Below are 15,738 nucleotides of genomic sequence, written 5' to 3'. Positions count from 1 at the left end.
CTAGGGAATGATGTAATAATAATTTTTATTTACTAGCCCTTTATAATTTATAATGTATTTGGCTTTGTGATAAATGTAGAATTTAACCTGTGGGTAAGATATAACTCCACATATTTTCTTTGGTCTTCACATTGCCAAACAAATTTATTAGCAATAGATATTAAGTTTATCGAGGTTATTAAATGAGAATGAAGTGAATCCTAAAGGCAAACAGGAACACTTGAAAATTCTATATCTATTATCCATTCACTGCTAAGGGTTTGATGGTTAAATTGATCTAGGAGATTTAAAAGCCCACGCAGTCTTGTCCTTCACAAGGAGATGGAACAAACAGATGAACTATATTGTCCCACTGTATCTTGCCTGGGTCAGGCTCTCCCTCCTTTGCGCTCTCAGTCTAAGAAGGGCCTCCAAATCCCTTCCCCCAGCTTCCTTTGATGAGGGATCTGAGAGAGACAGAAGCTATTCTGTAGAGCTGTCAGCTGTCCTGAATAAGGCAGCCAGGAATAAGAGAAACAGATAAGAGGTACACTCTCAGGCATGGGGGGGGGACCCTTGTCTGCCTTGGATTAAAAGGAGAGGGGAAGAGGATTTTGGAAGGGTAGGTGAGTCAACTGAATGGAATCTTCATCTGCAGGCTGACAGCAATGTTACAGACACAAGATGAGTCAACAAAGACATCCGATGATTGGTTGAGAGACAATGATAAGGAAGGGATAAAAGTACAGCCAGACACAGCATGTTTCATATCGAGGATGGTTACATTTATCAGAAAGGATGAATTAGAGAGAAAAGGGGAAAGGTAAATAATTAAAATTCCTGCTGCTCTACCCTGCACCTTGCTAACTAGGACACTCTTTGTTCCCATCAGTTGGTAGCTTAATCAGTTTCCTTAAGGAAGCTCAAAAATTGGTATAATTTCTGGGTCCTATGAGTCAGATCTTGGGAAGATGTGCTTTTGGGTATAACTGCTCATAATCTGACTGCCTATGTGATATACGCCTGCCTGTGATGCATTTAACCTTCCCCAACACCTCTACTGATAGCTAACTGCAATTAAAAAACTCTGCAAAAATTAAAAAGGGAAAACCACACACAGTGGCCATTGTCCATGGCACATAAGCATATCCTGTTGGCCAGAAGATGAAAGGACTCCTTATTCTGTGTGTGTGTTCCTAGATCAGCTAAGGTGGCCTCCCCAGATTCTGCTCTCAAGAGTGGTCTTTCTTAGCCTTTGTCTTTTGTGACCACATCTGAGCTGTGGCTATTGGGATGATTTTTCAAGGGTTTTACCAAGGTAACTGACTACTTTTTATTGGCGATTCATCGTCATCGTCCCTTGTTTGCTAGGTAAAATTTAGGGTTTATTTGCATTTGATCGACTCCACAATCAAAACTGGACAGAGTGAGTTTATGCCCAGCCTAGCGATTTCCATCTCTGAGCACCAGCCCCAGATGATTTGTTCATGATCTTGGCCCTCAGCTTAAATGACCTCTACTTGGATCTCTTCAGGGCCATTCAGGATGATTTCTTGGGGTGGGAGTAACAGCTAATATACTCCTTTTGCCTGTAAATTGTATCCCAGTCTGAAATGGCTTTTTGCTGTGGGTTGATTGTCATTTTTCTTAAGTTAGATATGCCAGACTTCAGGGGTGTTTGGGAGGGACGGATCTGTGAGGGCTCACTCTTATCTCTTTGATTATTTTTTGCCTTTATTTTCTTGCACTAATTTTAGTTTGGTGAAGAAAATTTTGCTTTTTCTATCTTTAAAACTTGCCAAGATTGCCAACTCTCAACTCTCTTGGATTGTTGGCCTCAATCAGAAAGGGACTATTTTAGTGACATTATATTTTCTCCTCTTTCTACTTCCAGAGGAACTATGGCCAATTTGGAGATTATCTTTTTCTTATAAAGGTAACTGAGCTCTTCTTATCACTGACTGCCTAGTCTCCAGCTTTAATAGACACATGATCTGAGTCCCAAAATATGAACAATGGTTTACTAGCTGCTGTGCAAATATATAACAAGAATGAAGGTCAACCTCTCAACTTAGTGTTCATAAGTCCCCATGAACCTATGCCCTGGATCTCCTCAGCTAATTACTCATGTTCAGGTCTGTTACTTATAATTCTTTTCCCAGTTTTGGAATTTGTTATGGTTGTTTAGGGGGCCAGAGACAAAAATCCAACCACTAATTGGCTTCAACATAATAAGGGAACTCAATGTTTCACTTAAATTAAAAGTTCATTAGGAGATCAGAAATGGTTGGATCTAAGTGCTTAGTGCCATTGACTCATCTTTTTTTTTTTTTTTTTTTTTTTTTTTTGCAAAACATTGACTGTAGTCTCAGGCAAGTATTCCCAACCTGGTGATTTCACATTCCAGATTATACCTTCTGTACTAAGCAACTTCAGAGGAAAAAGGCTCTCTTTCTTAGTAATTGCAGCAATAATCTTGGAAGTAATGCCAGGCGGCTCTGAGTGGCCTTGAATGGGACACATGCACCTACCTGGATCAATTGCTGTAGCTGGTGGGATGGGATACCCCAGTTTGACTGAGCCTAGGTCATGTGGCCATCCTAGCAGCAAGGGTGCATACCGTACTTACATGGATTGATTTGGTGAAGAGATGTCTCAAAAGAAAACTGGATGCTGAGCAGATAAAAACAACAAATGTCCTACATGTTCTGATAGGTCAGTGTTCAAATTGACCCAATAAACCAGTTTTGTTACATGTGGCTGGGATCAGGTCTCTAATATTATTCAATAAGTTTCCTTTATTGTAGAAGTCCCATTTAATATACAAGTTCCATATACTAAGCCTATGATCCTTTAGTCAGTTTTCTGGTTTTGAATTCAGATGACATTATATGGCAAGTATTTCCTATAAACGGTATGGGGTGGTGGGGGCCTCACCAGTATTCCACAAATACTAACAAGTCCCTTTCATGTGGAAGGCACTATACCAGGCACTAGGATCCAAATTTGATAAAGACACCATCCACACCCTTGAAGGACTCAGAATGGGCTAAGAAATATACTTTTAAATAAATAAATCACAATGCAATGTGCAAATGCCTAGAACAAAGTACAGGATTGTCTTTTGAGATCCCCCAAAATGCAAAGCACTGGGCTTTTTACTCTTCCCACATTGTCTTACTTGAGTGTCAAAGCAATCCCTCAATGCCCTCAAGATAGGTATTCTTCCTTGAAGACATGGAGGTTTGGAGGGATGAAGTCTTCTGTCTTTGGTCCAGCTAGTGAGTAGCAGGAACTTTTGGAAATTCTATTTGGAAATACTGTATGTTTCAGGATTTGGGAACACTGAGAAAGTATGATCATTCTTTTAAGACTTCCAATAGCTTTAGGGTCATTTATTTGTTTCATTTTCTACGTCTCCTAGAGCTTACCTGTCATGAAGTCCTACCAATTCTTCCTTTGCAATGATCCTCAGATTTTCACCCTATACTACTTCCTCCTCATTGTCTAGGCCTTCAACATCTGGCACCTAGATTGCAGGGGTACTTTGACCTTCTTGCTTTTGGTCTTTCTTTAATTCATTCTGCTACCAGGTTGGTTTTGATGTAGGCAGAAGTTGTATGCCATACAATACTGCCTTGATCATTCATTTGATAAGTATTTATTATAAGCCAGTCATTGTGCTGGATGCTGGTTTAAAGCTTCGAATAAAACACAATCCTTTTTAAGGATTTTATCAATGTTTAGGGAAGGCAATCATCTATATTATTTATCATAATAAAACACACATTCACAATCCTTTGCTTCACAAACCTCAGTGGTTTCTAACTGCTGCCTTAAAAGCGTTGAAATTTTTTAGCTTTAGCAGCAAGGTCTTCCTCAACGGTGCCACTCACCCAAACTTGTTCTGCATATTGTCCTCCCTGAACTGTCCACTCCAACCAACTGGTTTACTCAGTCCCTGCAGGATCTGTGCCTGCCTTTCCCCTATCTTGGGCACATCACTCCAAGGTTCTCTTCATTCCTGGTTGACTGTAATCTTATCTATAAACTCTGAGATCACTTCTCGTTTGTACTTGATATGGTTTTCTCTGTGTCATTTGGCACTTGGGACCTTCTCTAAGCTCTGGTGTATTTTTTTTTTTTAATGTTTAAGTATTTTCTTCTAACAAGGCTGTTGCTTTATTGTTTCACCAATACATGATTAAATATCTGTTGCTAAAGGGCCTGAGAGTGCTCTAATTACTGGTGGTCGTGAGCTTTTGTGCAGAGTGGGGATAGAAAGAGGCTCAGCTAAGAAGAAAAGAGGTGAGGACAAATAAGGCACAGGAGAAATACTGCTTTTTAGTCTTTATTCTTTTATTAAATATTCTTCCTTTGCTTTGCTATATTCTCTGGTGAAGGGGAAAGCCTCCTCTCTTCAGGGTGGGAGGGACACAAGTATGATTCTTGAACAAATAACTGAAGGTCAAGTACCAAAGTCAATTTCCCTGGCTCACTTGGGATTAGAAGCATTTCCGGATCAAAATGGTAAAATGTTTTTCGTTACTCATTGATTTAATTTCCTTCATGCAGAGATATTAAAAACATCAGCAGTTTAAGAACTAATTTTATATAGTATTTGAAGATTACATAGTTTTGATACTATCTTTATTAACATAATGATGTTTTTGGGAAACCTTTTTCTAAGTGAAGATTACATCATTTAAACCTTTATTTTATGTTAAGGTGAACTTATGTTTAGTATTGGTATTCTGTAGTGGTTTTCTGTGATTTTCTCTGGGTTAAACCACTTCAGTTGATAAAATATCATTTGTTTCTATGCTACTCTTGTAGATGGTGTTTTGGCTGACTTCAGGGCTATTTTCCCTGAAATGATTTCACAAAAAAGACCAGAATTTTGCTGATAACTTTTAAAATAAATGACTGCACAGTCAAGAACTAATAACAAATTGATTATGCAATGGTATACCAGAAATGTGAGATAATGATACTTCTTATGAGATAATTTAAAACAATTTCTCTCTGTTTTGGGGACTCATACTTCTAAAGATTGAGTTGGGTTTTTTTCAAGGTATGATGTTTAAAAAGAAAATTTTAAAAAAGCTATTAGGTTGATTTGTTTTCTTTCAAACAGCCGTAAAAACTTTAATTTCTGGAACTTGCTTCTTGAAGACAACAACATTGTGCTTGGTAATATTCTGCTCATTCATCTCCAGAATGTTTGTGCAGTTGAGAAATAAAAATGGGTCTCAATATAGTATACAGAGTGATTTGCTCAAATTGCACTAAAAGTCTTTCTAGCCTAGAGAAATATTAGTTCAAGGTCCTGTAAGTGTAGATGCTAACTCTGATACATGGACACAATAATCCAGCCAAATTTGCAAATTAGAAAATTTTGTATGGCTTAACCTTTTCCCCAAACATATGTATCAGTTTTATGTACTAGGAAAGGGAAATATGCAAAGGCATGGCCACTATTCTGAATTAGGGGGCTAATTTTTTCCCACATTTTTGGTGAAAGTTACTTTAGTTTACACATAGTGTGCTGTAGTGTATAAAGGGCTACATGGGTGTTATATGTTCAGCAAAATAGCAAATTTTTTATTTAAAAGACTGGAATGTAAATTGTATTTTATAGATCAGATTTCTTGACATTTTGGGGAACACTAGCATGTCTGGTGCATTTGTTTTAGGAACAAATGTAAACTCTGTGGTGAGTTCACCAAAACCCTCCCATTTTAAAACCTAACTGAGCAAGAGGAACAAATTGCTGCTTTATTCACATTTTGGTCTTCCTGTGGTGTGGTATCCGTTTTGACCTTTTTGTTTGTTTTGCTTTACATTTGATTCCAACAGAGATCAGAATACATTTTTTTGGTGGTGGGGATTAGAGTTTGGCAATATACTGGCAAATGGGAAAACACGCAACATAAAGCAAATTTCTTCCACAGTGCTTTTAATATCGAGACAGATTTTTATCTAACAGAGCCAACAGAATGGGACATGCATGCACCAGCAGCTCAGGGCTGTAAACACAGCTTCCTGATGACATATCCCAGGGGGACAGATCATACAGTTTCTATATTATTCAGCTTGTCACCCTACTGGCACAGAACTGATTTTTGTCTCAGAAAATGTCTCTTTCCTGAAACTCCAGCTGTCCTTCATTCATAAAGCAGTGTTTTAATAAGGTATTTGTTGATTATGAAGCAGCGATAGTGCTAATAATGAATCGCTAACAATATAGCATGCTCCTTATTGTGGATGGTCTACTTGATGCCAAACAGCTGGAGGAAAAGTCGGGGGAAATGCAATCAAGCATTTAAACATCATAGCTGCATGTTTCCAAATGTAAGCATCCAGATGCTTTAGCATTGTGGAGGTAATATGTTTGATTGCCTGCCTTTGTAAAATATTTTATCTGGATCTTTTGATGTTCTGTAGATGGAGTCATGGGCTATTCTTCCTTTTCAATATGCTGAATGGTTTTTCTGATCGTGAATAGCAACAATAATGCTGAAGATGAGCAGAAGCCAGGCCTGGCAGGGATTGTAAGGGAGAAGAGGAAGAAAGGATGCTTGGATTGTGGTTAAATGGGTCCCTCTCCTGGCTAATGTATGTGGAAGCATGGTACTTGCCTTTTAAAGGATTCAGCTGAAGCAGTTTCAGTCAGTTAAGGAATATAAAGAAATTAAGATGCTGGGTGGAAAAGCCGGATTCTCTTTTCCTCCCTGAGACTCAGAGGCTAAATAAACAGGAGCTTCCATGGGATATTCAGTTCTAAGAAGAAAAAAGTAAATAAAAAATCCCAAAAAACCTGTCTATTGATGCCATTGAGGATACTGGCTTAAAAGAAATCTGGTTTTACTATGCTGAAGTAGAGCTGTTCCCTTCCTCAGCTGGATACCTCATCAGGCAAAATTAAAATTAAAACCTAGAGAAATGAAGTACTTTCTCTCTTTAGGATCTCAGAGTACCCTACCCAAATCGACTCGTGCTTCCCACTATACTTCTCCAATACTGGTTATTGGTACTTATAATTAGAGTCATTGCCAAATGTTCCACCAAATTAAAACCCCTGAAAATTAATTATCTCATCAACGATGCTCAGTTTCAGAACTGGATTCATAGGTTCTGGTGCTAAAATACATGCCAATTCCCTCTGAAGAGTGAAAGGAGAAAATAGTCATTTACTGACATGTTCCTGCAGGAATCAATAGCAGTACAGATCACAGAGGAGCCAAGAATAGCCTGGGCATATTAATAACTCAGCCTGCTCACTGATTCGAGATGACTAGTTAAAGAGCATTATGCACTGATGATACTCTGTGGCAGGAGGAACAATGTCATCATTAATACGGGTGACTGTTTAGCATTTTGAACACTTCACACATAAAGACAACTTAACACAGGACCATTTATAGTGCTTTAGACAAATGGTTTAATGTTTCTTTAGCCTTCACCCCATCAGACCACCCATGGTTTTCTTCTGCCAAGGGCTTTTAAAAAATAATTGGTCTATAGCAATTTTCTAACAAGACTGGCTGCAATATATTTCCCTAAATCTTCTTCTTACCCTTAACTATCCCTCGTAGTGGTTTGTGGGTGTCAGACCTCTCTGTCTGACATTGATTTCCTCACAGATAAGTAATTGCTGACATAAAAGGAGATGAGGGGGCTGAAATTTCATCATTAATGGTTTCTTTGTGATAGAAAAACTATTCAGAAATAATTACTTTGGAAAACAGTTCTTCCCTGATTAGACATTGCCTGACTCTCCAGAAGCTGTTTCTCAAAAATCTGTCAACACAGGAAATGACAATCCAATGTAGGCAGGTAACTGTGGGTGGCAAAAGGTGCATTGCACTGAGCATGTATGTGTTTATCTCAACATGCTAAGAGAAAAGAGCAATTGGGCCTCTGTCTGAGGAATATATAAGAGTGTTCAAGAGGGTATGGATGGATGCCCTGCTCTTGTCATAGTGACAGGCCAGTACAATGGATAAATGAGCAGGATGTATTTTTACAGTGCAAACTTCTAAAGGGATCTTAATGACCCCCTCCACTGTCCTGGCCACCGTTTAGCTTTCCAGGCCCTTTCATGAGTCCTTTTAGGGGAACAAAGTAATCCAGAGGCCGCGAGACTCTGCGGATTGGCCCAAATGTATGCTTATTTGAATACTTTTCTGTATGTAGCCTCCTGGTAGGGTTCTGAAGAGGCAGGCTTAGGCCTGAGGCAGAGAAAAGCGATTATACAGCAGAGAGGATTTAGTAATGAGATGCTTTACGAGGGCAAGTATCTACTGACTGTGCACTTGGGAGGGCTTGAGAGGGCTGGAAGTTTTAGCACAGAGCTTGCGATTGGCTTTTCACTTTGAGGAACAAATATGTCTCGCTAGAGGCTCTTATTTCGCAGGGTTGGACTGGAGTCCTTGCTGATTCTGTGGCTGCTGCTAGTGTCAGGATTTTGCACGGATACTGTCAATTTTCTCACCTATATGGAAGAAGCCCCTGGCACCATCATCGGTGTTTTGTCTGACCACGTCCAGTTTAATTCCCAGCGCGAGGTGCCAAGCCAGTTTCGCCTGATGAAGCAGTTCAACAGCTCTCTGCTCCGTCGCTCCAGGAAGGTGATGGGCAGCTGACCGTCGGGGACGCAGGCCTGGACCGCGAGCGGCTGTGCGGCCAGGCCCCGCAGTGCGTGCTGGCCTTCGACATGGTCAGCTTCTCTCAGGAGCAGTTCCGGCTGGTGCACGTGGAGGTGGAGGTGAGGGACGTCAACGACCACGCGCCGCGCTTCCCGAGGGCCCAGATCCCGGTGGAGGTGTCCGAGGGTGCGGCCGTGGGCACGCGCATCCCCCTGGAGGTGCCGGTGGACGAGGACGTGGGCGCCAACGGGCTGCAGAGCGTGCGCCTGGCCGGCCACACAGCCCCTTCCGCGTGGAGCTGCAGACGCGCGCGGACGGAGCCCAGTGCGCGGATCTGGTGCTGCTGCAAGAGCTGGACCGCGAGAGCCAGGCCGCCTACAGCCTGGAGCTGGTGGCCCAGGACGGCGGCCGCCCGCCACGCTCCGCCACGGCCGCCCTCGGAGTGCGCGTGCTGGACGCCAATGACCACAGCCCGGTCTTCCCGCAGGGCGCCGTGGCCGAGGTGGAGCTGGCGGAGGACGCGCCCGTGGGCTCGCTGCTTCTCGACCTGGACGCAGCCGACCCCGACGAGGGTCCCAACGGCGACGTGGTGTTCGCTTTTGGCGCCCGCACACCGCCCGAGGCGCGCCGCCTCTTTCGGCTCAACCTGCGCTCGGGCCGCCTCACCCTGGCCGGGCCCGTGGACTACGAGCGCCAGGACACCTACGAGCTGGACGTGCGGGCGCAGGACCGCGGCCCCGGCCCCCGGGCCGCCACCTGCAAGGTCATCGTGCGCATTCGCGACGTTAATGACAACGCGCCCGACATCGCCATCACGCCGCTGGCCGCCCCCGGTGTGGCAGCCGCCTCACCCTTCGCGGCTGCTGCAGCTGCTGCCGCGCTCAGGGGAGCGGACGCGACGTCCTGGGCGGGACCCGGGACGCCAGAGGCTGATGCCACCTCTCTGGTGCCTGAGGGGGCGGCGCGCGAGAGCCTGGTGGCTCTGGTCAGCACCTCGGACAGGGACTCGGGCGCCAACGGGCAGGTGCGTTGCGCCCTCTATGGGCACGAGCACTTCCGGCTGCAGCCGGCCTACGCGGGCAGCTACCTGGTGGTGACCGCGGCGTCGCTGGACCGCGAGCGCATTGCTGAGTACAACCTGACCCTGGTGGCCGAGGACCGCGGCGCGCCCCCACTGCGCACGGTGAAGCCCTACACGGTGCGCGTGGGCGACGAGAACGACAACGCGCCGCTCTTCACGAAGCCAGTCTATGACTTCAGTGTCGGTGCGCGAGAACAACCCGCCCAGCGCCTACCTGGCCAAGGTGGCTGCCCGGGACCCGGACCTGGGCCGCAACGGCCAGGTCACCTACCGGCTCCTAGAGGCCGGGGTGGGGCGCTCCGGGAACTCTGTGTCCACCTACGACTCGGTGGACCCAGCCACTGGGGGGCTTCGCGCTCGACGGTGCGTTGACGGCGAGGAGCTGGCGGAGATGCAGCTGGAAGTGGAGGCTCTCGACCGGGGGTCTCCGCCTCTTCAGGGCCTGGAGGATCAGAACGACCTCGCGCCCCGCCTGGTGGCCCCACTATTATTCTGTGGCTTAGTCCAGCTGCCTCTGCCCCGGGATGCGCCCTTGGGCTACCTGGTTACCAAACTGCGGGCAAAAGACGCGGACAAAGGCTCCAACGCTGACATGGCTCACATCCTGCTCCGCAACGGCGGCGGCCCCGGGGCGCTAGCGCTGCATCCAGCTTCGGATGAGCTATCTCTGCAGCGCCGCCTGTCCGCGCAGCCCGCCGGCCAGCCGACGACGGTCATAGCGGCGCGGGACAGAGGCCCGCGCACCTAGTCGTGCACTGCCACGTTGCTTCTAGTGCCCGCGGACCCGGCGCCCTCTGGCGGAGCAGTGGTGCTAGTGCCGCCGCCGCCGCCGCAGGAGCGAGGGGCGAGGGTGACCCGCGGGGTGGCGCTCAGCGCGCGGAGCAGGGCGACAGCCAGAACCCTCGGTAGTCTGGGTCGGTGTTTTGGCCAGCGGCCGCGTTCTTCTGCCGGTGGCCATTGTCACTGTGACTTGCTCCTGCCAAGGCGGGGTTGGGACATGGAGGAGGAAGCTTTGTGAGCAGTGCCCAAGCAGAGTTCAGGCAAGGGGAGACCAAGCTGGGCCGACCCTCAGGACGTTAGGGGCTCACTCCGGGGCCTTCCACTCCGGGTTCTTCGTGCAGACACGGCCGCTTTCCGTGTCCGCAGAAGTCCGGGAGGGCGAGGCTGTGGAGAATTCCAAGTCTAGGGACAGTGGAGTGTCTTTGTGCTCCTCTCGCGGGGAGACCAGCGGGATGCCATGGGTTTGGGACTTTAAATGGCTGATTTTAGGGGGCTTGTTTGATTTTTATTTGAATGGGGAAGAGTCTCCGCAGATGAGGGCAGAAGGAGGCCTGACAGTCACGGGTTGGTTCACGTAGGCCCATGTCTGTTTCTGCTCTGTTTTGCCCACGGTAACTTCCTTTGGGTCTAGTTTGGATAAGGTCCTCCCCCAGGGTCAGTGCTGCCTTCCTGGAGCACTCCAGGTGAGGCACGTGGTCCCTGCTCTGTCAGGTTTGATATCTAAGAGTGAAATATTATTTATTATTAACTGCTGCTCTCACTGGTTTTTAAAAATAGGGTTCAATCTCAGTTCCTTTTCATTTCTTGTCCCCTTGTGGAAAGAATAAATCTACTGCAAGTTTAAGGCAATTTCAGAATCTTTATCGTTATCTCTAAGCAATGCGTTTGACATTTTACACATTTTTATGGATACCGAAGTAATTCTTTTCCTTTTCACTTCCAGTACACATTCAAATCCAAATGAATTGAGTGTGAAGGACAGTGGAAAAAGAGACAGTGAATTGAATGACAGCAGTTGGGATATCAGTGCGGAGGGCTTCAATCGAAGCTTTTCCTCTCAAGGCCATCATAATACTTATATGTGCGACTTAGTAAAAAAAAAAAAACAACCAGAAATGAAACAAAAGACCTCAACTACGTACAAATTCATAGAGGGGAGTGTGTCAGTCATTTCAGGCTGCTATAACAAGATATCATAGACATGGAGGCTTAAACAACAGGCATTTATTTCTCATAATAGGTGATGAATTTTAGACAAGCCAGGATTCCATTTGCTTGGAACATGTGAGTGTGTGGTTTTGTTTGGCTTTGCTTTGTTTAGAGAAAGCTGCACCAACACAACTTCATGCGGTCCAATCCATCTGCTGTGTCATTTGGGGGCTTTGTTTTAGGCCAAATTCTCTATAACTGTGTCTGGTTCTGGAGTGAGAGCTGCTGTGGGGAAAGGAGTATTGGGGATCTTGCAGCCTTGGGGCCACACGTGGACTTCTGGATCCTTGAGTGCAGCCTTTTGACTGAATTTTACAAATTTTACAGAACAAATCCTTTTATTAAAATAGGTACAGTAGAGAAAGATGAAGCTTTTCTGTCTCCTGTGGTGCTTAAAAAAGAACAATCTTAAAATAAGAAGGCCACAGGTTCCCCACCCCTGGATGAAGTGTTCAGTGTTAGTCTCCATGCAAGTAGACACTAGAGTTTTAGTTCCTCAAAAAGATAACTTAATCAAAGATGAGTCCTAATGGTACGTTGTACTCACTCAAGTGCTTCTTCACCATAATGGGTATTTTTTAAAAAAATATTTTTAAATATCAGCTTCCAATTAGGCTGATATTTTGCCATAAAGCTCTTTTTTTTTTCTTTCATCATATTATGGGGGTACAAATATTGTTAGGGTTACATATATTACTTCTGCCACTCCCCCCCCCCGCCCGCCATGTGCCAGAGATTCAAGCATGCCCAATCCCCAGGTGGTGCGCACCACACACATAGTGGGTATTTTTGATCAATCCATATTTAGTTCCTTCATTTTTTTTTCTTTAATGAGAGGCTTCCAGAAGCATCTGCATCTTGGTGACCTTCTATATTCAGAAGAACATTCTGTAGTGGTCATCACCTTTCCTCAAATGAGGAACACGGAGTTGAACACAATAATATAGCACCAGCCTTGCTCCTGAGCTCCAAACTCATATAACCAGTTGCCTACTCAACATCTCCATTTGATTGTCTAATGGACATGCTGTATGTTCGAAACTGAACTCTTGATTTCTATTCTCCAAACCTGTTCTTCCTCCAATGTTTGTATCTCAGTCAAAATGACAGCTCTATGCAATTAATTGCGTAATTGCTGTGGCTAAAATCCTTGGTGTTATTCTTGATCTGTTTCTTTCTAGATGCAACTTCCAACCCATCAGCAAATACTGTCAGATTTGCTTTCAAAATATTTTCTCCATCAATTCTCACCACCTTCATTGCTTCTCCTCTACCCCAGGTACTACTATGCCATGGGTGGACAACTGCAATAGCCTCAATCTGGCCTCTACTGGACTGATCCTCTTACTTCATAAATTGGATCACATTACTCGATTCTCTAAATACTTTCCTTAAATGAAATCTCAAATCCTTATCATAGCGTCTCAGTTACTGTTATGTAACAAGTTATTGTTATGTAATAAACCAGAACAAAATGTAGTGGCTTAAAAGGACCATTTTATTATTATGCTCATGGATTGTGTGGGTCAGTTTGGGCAAGGTACAGTGTGGGTGGCTTGTTTCTGCTCCAAAGTGTCGGGGCTAAGTGTCCCTTAGTTGGGACTATTTGGTGGCTGAGGGCTGGAATCATCTCAAGGCTTATTTAGTTGCATGTCTGGCATGTGGGCTGGGATGACTCAAAGTCTAGGATAGCTGACTTGGGGGAGCAGGGGTCCTACATGTTCCGTTCACATGTAGCTTGGCTTTCTCACAGCATGGCAGCCTTAGGAAAGTCACGTGGCAGCTCAGGCTGCAAACATGAATGATCCATGCAGCAAGACAGATGTCACATCCTCTTTTATGACCTGGCTTCTGAAATGACAGTCATTTCCATCATATCCCACTGGTCTGAGTAGTCTGAGCCCAGCCAGATTCATAGGGAGGTGACAAAGACCCTACATCTAAAATTTTCAAAGAATTTTAGGGGCCTTGTATGTAAATCAGCCACATATGACCCCTGAAGTCCTACACTCTCTGGCCCCTGGCTCCTTCTACCCCCTGTTTTGTTGCCTTTTTCTCTTAATAATTTGGATCATCTTATTGGCCTTCTTGTTTTTTTTTTTTTTTGAGACAGAGTCTCGCTTTGTTGCCCAGGCTAGAGTGAGTGCCGTGGCGTCAGCCTAGCTCACAGCAACCTCAAACTCCTGGCTCAAGCAATCCTACTGCCTCAGCCTCCCAAGTAGCTGGGACTACAGGCATGCGCCACCATGCCCGGCTCATTTTTTCTATATATATTAGTTGGCCAATTAATTTCTTTCTATTTATAGTAGAGATGGGGTCTCACTCTTGCTCAGGCTGGTTTCGAACTCCTGACCTCGAGCAATCCGCCCGCCTCGGCCTCCCAGAGTGCTAGGATTACAGGCGTGAGCCACTGCGCCCAGCTTCTTGTTGTTTTTTGAAGAGCCCAAGCGTGTCTCCAGCTCAGACCTCAGGATCTTGCTATTTCCTTGCCTGGTGAGCATTTTCTGTTAATATCTGCATTGTTTCCTTCCTGCCTTCTTTAGGCCTTTGCTCAAATGTCTGTCTGCTCTAAAAAGTTTTCCTCATATTGCCTCTCCTCCTTGTCACTCTCCATTCTCTTTACTTTGCTTCATTTTCCTTCCTAGTATTTACCACTCCCTGGCATTATTTTACATATTTATTTGTTTGTGACTGGTTCCCTGTTCCATATTGAAATACCAGCATCAAATATATACTAAAACAAAAAACCAAAACAAAACATACCCAGTGAATTTACTGAATGAAGGAAGGAAAGATGTGATCTAATCAGCACATACATTGCAACTTGTATGACTATTTCTTATGATCATATGACATTTTAGATTAGGGTAAAATTGTGTTAATGTTTTTTAGAAGTTCCATTGTACTCCTTTATGTTTTGGAAAATTTTAGTATCATCTTAAAACTTGAAGATTTTATAGCAAATTTGTGTTTCCAGATCGTTTAGTGTTAAATTAGCCTTTTCAAAAAAATCAAATTGCTGGAACTAACTCCTACTATTTATTATCTGTTTAGGAAATTATCAGTTTATTCTTAACTCAGTTTCCTCTTCCTAATATTAGGCCTTCTGATTTCATGATAGCTCAAGGTGCTGCTGTGATGAACAATAATGTGATCAAGGCCATGCATTCAATCTGAGAAGCTATAGTTTCTTAGTAATAACAACTGTAACATTTCCTCTTACCTGTATTCAAGAGTTACCTTTTATTTATTTAATAAACATTTACACAGCACTTTCTATGTGCCAGGAACTTTTCTAGGTTCTCTGTAAATATTAGCTGACTTAATACAATAATGCTATTAGGTAGGTACTATCATTTAACTGCATTCCATATATGGGGAAATTGAGGCACAGAGCTATGGGAGTAATTTGGTCAAGGTCACAGAGCTATGAGGGGCAGAGTTTGGTCTCCAACCTGGGAAGTCTGGTTCCAGAGTCCATGCTTTTAGTGGTCTGCTGTAGCATATTTTCAGGTATTTAAATATTTCTTCTATTGGTCTTTTAAAGATTTAGGACTGATTTACATTCCCAAGACTGTTTCTACCTTTGAGTTTGAATGAGACGTTCTGATTTAAGTTTTGGTTTGTACTCCAACTCACTGCTGCATTTTGTTTTTAATTTCAAAATATTAAGGGGGTACAAATGTTTTTGTTACATGTATACCTTGTATAATGCTGCATTTTGTTGTAAAAATTTTAGTGAGATTATTGAAAGAATGACACTTGGATGGTGGCAAGAGAATTGAATGAGGTACTGATTGCTAGGAGATAAGTCTAATAAAGGCATTTTTTATTATTTTTGCATCTCACTCTTAATAGCTAACACAGAGACTGAATGGATTGATAAATACACTGCTAATCCTCAGAAACTTCATTTTAGAGTGTAACTTTACCTATTCCTCCAACCAAACTGTATCCAAGATTCCAGCAAATAATCTCATTGACTTGCTTGAATTTTATTTCCACTTCATTTCCTTAGTGCACCAGCAGGTGGAGATG

The 15,738-nt window shown here is 44.0% G+C and overlaps 1 protein-coding gene across 1 annotated transcript; it reads left to right on the top strand.

Annotated features, from left to right (window-relative positions):
- Positions 1-6,464: 6,464 nt before the first annotated feature.
- On the top strand, positions 6,465-10,459 carry LOC105871600 (protocadherin-8-like). The gene is given in 5 exon segments (XM_020290273.2): positions 6,465-6,533; positions 8,382-8,600; positions 8,603-8,897; positions 8,900-9,888; positions 9,890-10,459. Coding segments are annotated over 5 exon segments (2,142 nt in total).
- Positions 10,460-15,738: the final 5,279 nt, after the last annotated feature.

The sequence above is a fragment of the Microcebus murinus genome, chromosome 13 (assembly GCF_040939455.1).
Source record: "Microcebus murinus isolate Inina chromosome 13, M.murinus_Inina_mat1.0, whole genome shotgun sequence".
NCBI lineage: Eukaryota > Metazoa > Chordata > Mammalia > Primates > Cheirogaleidae > Microcebus > Microcebus murinus.
The sequence above is the reverse complement of the archived record's forward strand: the minus strand, read 5'-3'. Positions and strand labels throughout refer to the sequence as shown.